Source organism: Acartia tonsa, chromosome 11 (genome assembly GCF_053477335.1).
Source record: "Acartia tonsa isolate MP-2025a chromosome 11, ASM5347733v1, whole genome shotgun sequence".
Classification (NCBI taxonomy): domain Eukaryota; kingdom Metazoa; phylum Arthropoda; class Copepoda; order Calanoida; family Acartiidae; genus Acartia; species Acartia tonsa.
Window position 1 is genome coordinate 44193259 of NC_137270.1, and position 10218 is coordinate 44203476.

The following is a 10218-nucleotide window of genomic DNA, read 5'->3' on the forward strand; positions in this document are numbered from 1 at the left end:
TCTAGTAAATTTTATTTCGGAATTGTTTAACGAACATACTTAATTTAAGATTGCGTGATTTATTTCGAAATAGAAATATAAAACGTAAAAATTTATTATTTTTCAAAATCTTCTATTTATTTACCAAGTACTTCGTATATAAATATTAAGAAATTTGAATATTTAGAAAAATAGAAATAGGGATGTATTTTTGAACGAAGGGAGAGGGGAATAAATATCCTATTTTTGAAATAGAATTCTTGCACACGTATATAAATATTCCCCAATTTCAATATTTTCATATCTCTAAATTCCCTTCCAAATTTTCTCGAAATACGATACGTTTAGGGTTTAGAATAGTTAATATTTTAAATATCTAGTAGACACATCATTGGTTGTGGTTTTCCTTGTCCGTGCACTCATCACTGCGGTAACAGGTTCCCTGTAATCCATTTGTTCCACTAGATAGATAGATAGATAGATAGATAGATAGATAGATAGATAGATAGATAGATAGATAGATAGATAGATAGATAGATAGATAGATAGATAGATAGATAGATAGATAGATAGATAGATAGATAGATAGATAGATAGATAGATAGATAGATAGATAGATAGATAGATAGATTGATAGATAGATAGATAGATAGATAGATAGATAGATAGATAGATAGATAGATAGATAGATAGATAGATAGATAGATAGATAGATAGATAGATAGATAGATAGATAGATAGATAGATAGATAGATAGATAGATGTTGTTGTTTTGGCTGCTCATAGTCAGTTTCTGGTCCGGGTAGTCATCAGTGGGGTGAGGTGGGGGGGCGTGGGCTTATGGTGGGGGCTCTGGAGGGGGGCGTTGGAGGGGAGGAAGGCTGGTGAAACTTGGATGGGAGGAGAGGAAGGCAGCTACATGGGTGGGATTTTGCCAGAGGTCCATAGGAGTAAGATTTGTAGGATTATTTGGGCATGAAAAGAGGTGCTGGACTGTTTCTGGGGTAGGATTAACAGGACAGGATGGGCAGTTGGGGGTAAGAGAAGCGTTGATGGAATGGAGGTAGCTTTGGAGTTTAGGGCAATAGTTGGATCTTAATTGGGAGAGGATGGTTCTGTAGTGCCTGGGGAGTTGGATTTCGGAGGGGTTGATGTCAGGGGGAGCTTGATTTAGGACAGGATTAGGGGGGTAAGAATTTATGGCTTGGGTGACAGCTGAGGTGTGGAGTCTGGAGATTGTGGATTTGTAGTTTGTGGGAAGGAGGGTGTTGTCGGGGGAAAGAAAAGGTTGGAGAGTAGGAAGGAACATGGATTGAAGGGTGGATTTTTTGGATCTAGGGCCAGGGGGGGTTGTGACATTGTGGAAGGATGGGTGGGAGGGGCGGAGGGAGGAGGCCAGGTATTGGGAACAAAGAAGGGAAAGGTGGTTCCGTACTGGTAGGATTTTGGTTTCTTGGTGGAGGTGGCTGATGGGAGATTTTTTAGTGGAACCAGTACAGATGCGGAGGGCTTGGTTTTGGAGGACTTGGAGTTTGTCAATGTTGTTTTTGGAGGTGTTAGGGAACCAAACAGGACAGGCATAGGTGGTGATGGGGCGGAGGAGGGTGTTGTAGGTGGTGAGGAGAGTCTCCTTCTGGTGGCCCCATTTGGTGCCAGCCAGACATTTGAGGATTCTAAGGCGGGAGGAAATTTTTGAGGAAATGGTGGAGACATGGGAACTGAAATTGAAAAAGGTGTCAAAGGTAACTCCAAGGATTTTAGGGGTTTTCTCAAGGGGAAGGGTGGAGCCGTTGATTTGGACTTGAGGATGGAGGTTGGATTGGTGCTTGCGGTCAGAAGTGAAGAGGGTGACAGTGGATTTGTTGGGAGCTATGGAGAGGCCGTTGGTGGAGGCCCAGTCAGCGATTGAGGAGAGGTGGGAGTTGATGGATTCAACTGACTGGGGAATGTTAGGGGAGGAGTGGAAGGAGTTAAGGTCGTCGGCATAGGAGGAGGTGTGGGCAGGGGGAATGTGGGGGGCATCTGCTATGTAGAAGTTGAAGAGGACTGGGGAGATAACAGAGCCTTGGGGGACGCCAGTGTGGACAATTTTAGGAGAGGCATTGGTGTTTTGATAGGAACAGAAAGCCATCCTGCCACGCAAGTAGCAGGATAGCCATCTAATGATGTTGGGATGAAGGTTGGAGGAGGAGATTTTTTGTAGAAGGAGGTGGATGGGAATGCAGTCAAATGCTTTGGAAAGGTCGATGGAGGCAACAGTTGTGCGGCTGGGGGGGAGGTTTTGATTGAAGCCATTGGCAATGGTGGTGGAAAGGTTGAGGAGGGAGGAGGTGGTGGAGTGGAGGGGTTTAAAGCCGTGTTGTGAGGGGTGGGTGGAGAGGGATTGTTTAAGGTAGGGGAGGAGTAGGCGTTCAAGGACTTTTGCTGCAGGACAGAGGAGGGAGATTGGGCGGTAGGAGGTGGAAAGGTCAGGGGGTTTACCAGGTTTGAGGAGGGCAATGATTTTGGATAGTTTCCAAATGGCAGGGATGTTGGCAGCGGAGATGGAGAGGTTGAAAAGTTTAGTGAGGTAGGAGATGCCATTTGGACCAAGGTGTTTAAGGTGAAGGATGTTAAGGTTGTCGGGGCCAAGTGCAGAGGAATTGGAGGAATTTTTAATTGCTTCAAGGACAAGGGCAGGGGTAAAAGGTTGGAAGTTTCTGTTGAGGTGGTTGCGGCGGCGGATTTTACGGATAATTTTTCTGGAGAAAGGGTTGGAAGTATGACGGGAGACAGAGGTGAATTGACTGGTGAAGGATTCGGCAATGTGGAGGTGGGAGGTGTGGACTTTGTTGTTGTTGAAGGAAATGGGTTGGTTGGAGGGAGGGGAGTTGTTTTTGCCGGAAAGGGACTTGAGGAGGGACCAGAATTTGGAAGGATTTGTTCTATGGTCGGATTTGGAAAGGGTTTCTTGCCATTTTTTGTTGGAATGTTGGTTTACTATTGAGGAGATTTGGTCATTAAGGATTTGAATTTGAGGATCATGGGGGTTGGTTTCTCTTAAGGAGTCTCTTTGCTGGATAAGGGGTTTAGCAGACTGAGGGAGGGTAGGGTTGGAATTTTTGATGAAGCCAGCAGGAACAGTGTGTTTGGAGGCAGTTTGGAGGATTTGGCGGAAAGTGGCTTCACCTTGGGAGCAGGAGGAAGGGTCAGGAAGGTCTTCAAAAAGGGTTTCAGTTTCTAGGGTAAAGGTGTCCCAGTCTGCTTTATGGAAGTTGTGGAAGGTTTTGACAGGGCGGGGGGTTCTGGTGATTTCGGGAATGGAGAGGAGAATGGGAAGGTGATCAGAACGGAGGGTGGTAAGGGTGTGCCAGGAGAAATCAAGGGCAAGGTGGGCAGAGCATAAGGAAAGGTCAGGGGAGGTAGGTTGGCCATTGGGGGGAAGGCGGGTAGGGGAATCCTCGTTGAGGAGGCAAAGGCTGCTCTCATTGAGAGCTTCCAGCAGAGCCTCCCCACGATTCATGGCAGATTGGTCAAGGGTAATGGAGTTCCAGGCTGGGTTGTGGGCATTGAAGTCACCGACTAGGATAAGGTCATTTGGATTTTCAAAAAGGAGGTTAAAGTCAGGGGTGTATTGTGGGGGGCAGGAGGAGTGTGGGGGGAGGTAAAGGTTGATGATTTGTAGATAGATTTGTAGGTAGATTTGTAGATAGATAGATAGATAGATAGATAGATAGATAGATAGATAGATAGATAGATAGATAGATAGATAGATAGATAGATAGATAGATAGATAGATAGATAGATAGATAGATCTATATATTGATATATATATAGATAGATAGATAGATTGATAGATATATAGTTAGATTAATAGATGTATAGTCAGATAAGTAGATTGTCAAGTAAACCAATAGAAAAATAGATAGTTAGATAGATTGATAACCTAGATAGATAGGTGGAAAGACATATATTTAGATAAAAAAAATACACAAGGAAAAATATGAAATGTTACCTACAAACTTTGTTGGGAAAGTAGATAGATCAAAATAAAGATCAATAGATAAATAGATAGATAGATAGATAAATACATAACTGGATGGATAGATAGATATATGAATAGATTGATAGAGGGAAAAAAACTAAAATGTTACCTACAAACTTCATTTGGAAACTTAACAATATTGAAAATAGCTGCATTTAATCTCTTCTGTCTGTACCAGGTTTTTAAAATTAGATTTTTTATATCAATTCAGGAAGGGAAAGGATATTGGATAGTATGTTATGTTAGTTCCCAAACACGCTTTCTCATTTGTTAGCCTAATATCTTTGGGTACTATCGTTAAATTCTTTTTTTAGTCAAAACTTTTCAACAAATGATTTTATTCTACAGTAGGGGTAATTTTGTTTATCATTCTTCGGTAAATACATCAAATTATTGTACATTGTCTTATCACTTAAAATTTATGTTTTTTTGTGATAACAAGCATAACTGACACACAGGTAGATATAACAAGTATATTATATACTAGAAAGTCATTGGTAGAGAGAATAGACGAAGACCAATCTGTACCACTTTTAATTCCTATGACGTCATAAAATGAGGGATATGAGAGGAGAAGTGGGAAAGAAAACCCCGAAAAAAGAGATGGATTTTTATTACGTCACAGGAATCAAAAGTGGTGCAAAAGTGGCACAGTTTGGGCTTCGTCCAGAGAATATTCACAAAAAATTTAGTTGACTGTTATAAATGTAGATGAGGAATTCACGTTTGTCCTATTTCATGAACGAAAGTAAGAATAGACAGACAGACGAACAGACGACAGACAGATAGGCAGAAAGACAGACAGACAAACCGATAGACAGACAGACAAAAAGGCAGATGGACAAACGGACGAACTGACAGACAAAAGATAGAGGGACTAACGTATCAACCAAAAACGGACCTGACCTACAGATGAACAGACCGACAGATATACAGACAGAAAGACAGACAGACAGACAGACTGACTAACTAAAAGGCATACAGTCATACATACAGACCGAGAGACAGACAGACAGAAAGATGTACAGACAGACAGACAGACTGACATACAGACAGACAGATAGACACAAAGACAGACAAGAATACAGACAAACAGACAGACTAACAGACAGATGGACAGACGAACTGACGGATGGACAGACGAACTGACGGATGGACAGACAACAGATAGTAGGACAGGCAGACGGATGAACCGACTAATCCTCAGATGGACAGCTGGTCAGACGAACAGACAGACAAAATATAAAGGGAAAGACGGAACAAGCGACAAACTGATACAGATATAGAGTAGCTTTGCTACTAAAAAAAGAATACAAAAAATATATAAAATAATTTTAAACTCCGGTCCTGGTAGAAGAAGAGGTTTGGGATGTAGTCTGTTGAGTGAAATATTCAATATTCATACAAATATCCTTTTCAGTTATCATATCCCCCCTGCACCCCCCCCCACTTGATTTAATTTATTGGTGGACCAGTTTGGACACTACAATTTTAGATTTTATAAAAGTACCCAAAAATGTATTTATAAAACTTTGGTACCAGTATATTTTACAGTCAAATGGAAATTGTTATCGTAAATTGATCAAAATAGGGATTCACTTTTTTAGTCATAGAGTGCCTTTGTGTAAAAAAAAGTTTAAAACAATTAGATAGGAAAATTTTGTTTCAATATTCTAAACTAGATTAAACAAATATTATCGCAAAATCAAAATATATTTTTACAATATACAAAGTAGAACAATGTCTGTCCGTCTGAAGCTTATAGTCTCGGTAACCGCTGAACAGATTGGTCTCTACTCTTAAGGGAATGTAGCTACTGTTCCTGTGGTAGTTTTAGGCTATTTTCTTGGTTGGGGCTAGCTGTTCATTACACAAGTCCACAAAATTTTGTAATAACATTTTTTTATTTGTTGGCTTAACCACTTTGGAGTTTTTGTTATTGAAGTTTGATAATTTGAATGGTTATTTCATTACATTGAATGTCCAAATGTTTCAACCATTAAATGTTATCTAAAGGAGGGTTTATTTTGTGTATCATCATTGGCGATGTACATCAATTTATCGGCTGTTGTCTTATCCCTTTAGATCCCTGAATTAATGGTATATAAATTGAATATTTTCCTTATTTAGTTGTCCATCATCTGCAAGTACGAAGGTAATAAGAACAAGAACAGTCAAAATCCATTCCTCCGCCTAAGATAAAAATAATCGGATCTACTGCAGTTGACGGTAAAATATTGCCGGTAACGAATATTGCCAAAAATCTATGAATTTTAAAGGCTGCTAGCTGCCAAACGGCTGAACGTACAGATCATACCGGCAAACCATTTTAAGCGGCATAAAAAGGCCTACAAATAATCTGGAATAGCCAAGATCCAATGATGCACAGGGTAAGCTTCACTAAAGAAAAAACGCATAAAATAGGCCTTTTTCGCGCATTTCTCTGCATTGCGAGATAATTATGCATTATTGATTTATGGCTATTCCAGATTATTTGTAGGCCTTCTTATGCCGCTTAAAACAGTGTGTGTGGGCATGATCTGTACGTTCAGCCGATTTGAAATTCATAGATTTTTGGAAATATTGCTTACCATCAATATTTTACCGTGAACTGCAGTAGATCCAAATAATCAAATTATTCTTTGGACCTTACCCTAGATTATAGTATCCTATTATATAAAGAAATAAGCTTTTAGTCTGAAGCTTAGGATATCGCCAATCGCTGAACCGATATGGTTCTCCTTTATAGTGAAGCTTCTTATAGGTCTTGGGAAGGTTTTAAACTATTTCTGGTGAGGGAAGGCTTATAAATATCTTGGGGGAGTGTATCTCCACCCTTTAAAGAGAAATTGCACATAGAAAAAAAATCACTCACCACATCCACGAACAAAAAATTAGATATTTTCTCTCCCTCCCCCCCATAACCTTAAATGCCCCTAAACACTTTTAGGGGCGTAGCCACTAGTAATGGATATAATATTACCTTTAACTCACACCAGATTATCATATATTTTAATAAAGTGAAACTTACAGCTGGCTAAAATAAAAATCCACCCTTTACCCCTCCCCCCCTACTGGAACGAACTGTCAAATAACAACAAACTAATTTCACGACAAATTTTCCCCTGTTAATATATCCACGAACATCATATATCCATTATAAAAATACAATTATCAGATGAATCTAAAAATTCTAACAATAAAAGCTACACGTTACAGGCGAACAAATGAACACACAAATCCTATTTTAAGAAGGTAATTATAAATCCAATTATTTAAATTCTACCAAGTGAAGAATAGTATCCACCATGCGGATATTAAACTGCACTTGATCCTAACTATCCTTAAAAAGTACAGGGAGGTTGATGACATTGGGCTGTTTATTACACTAGTCCCCAAAGTTTTATAATATCGTTTTCTTATACGTTGGCTTTACAACTTTGGGGACTTTAATCAAATTTTGATTGATAGCTTCATTAAGTTAAATGTCCAAACGTTTCAACCACTAATTGTAACCTACAGAAAGGGTAACTTTGTATATCATCTGTGGGGATATACATCAAATTATCAGCCATTGTCTTATCCCTTTAGATCCCTGAGAAGAAAGTGCAGGATGTGTAGGATGTAAAAAAAAAACTAAATGTTTTAACCAAAGCGAGATAATATTCATAATTGTGGTTTAGGTTAGGTTAATTTCGGACAGCTTACAACATTCTGGATGATTTCACTTTCATCAACCCAGGGATCTAAAGGGATAAGACAATGGCCGATAACTAGATGTACATCCCCAATGGTGATACATACAATTACCACCTCTGTAGATTACAATTAGTAGTTGAAATAATTGAACACTCAATTTCACGATCCAACCAAACAGACTTCACTAATAGGCCCCAAAGTTGTTAAACCAACGAGAAAGAAAACGCTATTATCAAACTTTGGGGACTAGAGTGGGTGCATTGGAATGCTAATCTTACTTGTACCCAAAGTTTTTAATCACGTCCTTAAATTCTTTAAAACGTTGGATATTTTTATTAAAACAATTTAAATTAATAATTACGGAAGGGGTAATTTTGGTTAACATTATTGGGGATGTACATTGTACATAAATATAATGTCAATTTTAATGTAACTAAGCTTATAAGCAAGATAAATCAAGAATTGATATTATAATAGAAACAGAAAAATTTAAACTAGTTACCGAAATCCAATCTTACTGAATTTGTCCGAAATATTTTGAACAAATGCAATAACTCTTCACTGCAAGCTAACATACAAAATATGTTTAGAAACAAAAGTATAAAGTCAAAAATATATTTCCTTTTCAATTTATTAACTTTTTTTCCTTTTTTGCTTCACGCCAGGCTACAATTGAATCAAGACAAAAGTAAGTGCTGAGATTATTTATTTTAAATTTTGAACAACTTTGCTTTTATGAAGTCTTTCATAAAAACCTCTCTATGTATGATTTATTTAAGGCTGAATTTCTGTGACCTTAGCAAAGCAACTGATAAAAAAGGCCATTAATTAACTCCCTTCAGGAGTGGATTTATGAAGAACTTTATAAAAGCAAACTTGTTCAGAATTTTAAATAAATAATCTTTGCTTTACTTGTCATGATTATGCGGCAACTCCTAGGGGGTGAAAATTTTATTTAAAATTTTCAAATCTAATTTTCTCAAAAAGATCCCGCTAAAATATTTTAGTTTTACCTGGAATCATTATGGTTTTATGTCTAATTTCACCATACATAGGTCCCAGAGCTCGGCACTTACTTTTGTCTTGATTCAATTGTAGCCTGGCGTGGCTTTCCATCCCATTTAATAGTCTAAATATATCTCTTTCTATCTACATATTTCTATCTATCTATCTATTTTCATTTTCTTACATTCTATTCTCTATCTATTTTTCCTTTTATTTTCTATTCTCTCTTTCTCTTACACTCTCTCTCTCTCTCTCTCTCTCTCTCTCTCTTTCTCTTACACACTCTCTCTCTCTCTCTCTCTCTCTCTCTCTCTCTATCTATCTCTCCCTCTCTCTTTATCTTACACACTCTCTCTTTCTCTCTCTCTTTATTGGAATCTTAAGCTGTGGATGTAAAAATACCACTAAATGGCCTGATAAAGTCTGGTTAATTATTATTATGACGTATCACGTATTAACATTTTTTATTACATAGTTCCTAGTCGACGTAGAAATTACCATTCAAAAGATTAAGCTATATTTAGGACCATCACGTTCAAAATTATCTTTAAAAATTCAAAATCTAGAATGGACATACTGACTATTTTTGGGAATTAACATAGAGTTCCTAAAGTGTTTCAAAATTGTACCCTGTTACAGGTAAGTTTGAAATTGATAGGATCATTTTAAACTGGGATTCTAAAACAGTTTTGCTTTTAATATCATTCATAGATGCATTTAAAATATCTTACTACTTTCTAAACACTTAAACTGATAATTTGCAATGGATATAGAATATACATGGATATATTGACAGGGGAAAATTGTCGTTAATTTAGTTTGTTAACATAGACAAAATTTATTGGTCAGTTCAGTAGGAGGGGAGGGGATACGGGAAAGAGTGCGTATAGGGGGATCGATACTTTAGCCAACTACAAGTTTCACTTTACCAGAGTACATGATAATCTGGTGTAAGATCCATAAGTAATAATAAATCCATTTAATTTGCGCTATTTTATTAGAACTATTTTCACTGTAGAAAAAAAACTACTCAGTTCCACTGGTTGAACTTTAATATTATATGTTACCTTCATAATGGTATAATGCAAACTAAAACCCGCGACCGTGGCTCAACACGTAGCGCATCCGCTCGTCGTCGGGGAGATGCTATTAGGTTCGAATCTCGGCTTAACACCCTGTCGTAATCTTAAGACGTTATAAAGGGTTCCTACTGCTACTATGTCAGTTATGCGACATTAATAGTTAGCGTGTGGGGGGGGGGTGCCTTAGCTCAAAACATGCGCAACTCATTATCATACACAGTTAGTAGGACTTCAATGAAAAAGTTGATTATCTGATGGGTGTTACTTAACCTTATACCCCGGGTGTTTGGACAGAAAAGGAGACATTTGGCATCCCTTGGTTATCCTGGGTTGTTGGATTTGGCGTTTGAGTGTCATGGACAGCATCCCCGCCCGTATGAGGTAATTGTAAGGTTATGGTATAATGAAAACTAAAAGATATGTTTCAAC

The 10218-nt window shown here is 38.0% G+C and overlaps 1 protein-coding gene across 1 annotated transcript in view; it reads right to left on the reverse strand.

Moving 5' to 3' along the window:
- The window catches only part of LOC145331303 (uncharacterized), a 39980-nt gene extending 30200 nt beyond the window's left edge, over nucleotides 1-9780 (reverse strand). Inside the window, exons 1-5 of the mRNA XM_080175921.1 lie at nucleotides 9775-9780; nucleotides 6125-6196; nucleotides 5351-5379; nucleotides 4113-4172; nucleotides 385-440 (exon numbers count right to left, since the gene is read on the reverse strand). Of these exons, the coding sequence (XP_080032047.1) occupies nucleotides 385-440; nucleotides 4113-4172; nucleotides 5351-5379; nucleotides 6125-6196; nucleotides 9775-9780 (223 nt within the window). The remainder of the gene's footprint in view (nucleotides 1-384; nucleotides 441-4112; nucleotides 4173-5350; nucleotides 5380-6124; nucleotides 6197-9774) is intronic.
- Nucleotides 9781-10218: the final 438 nt, after the last annotated feature.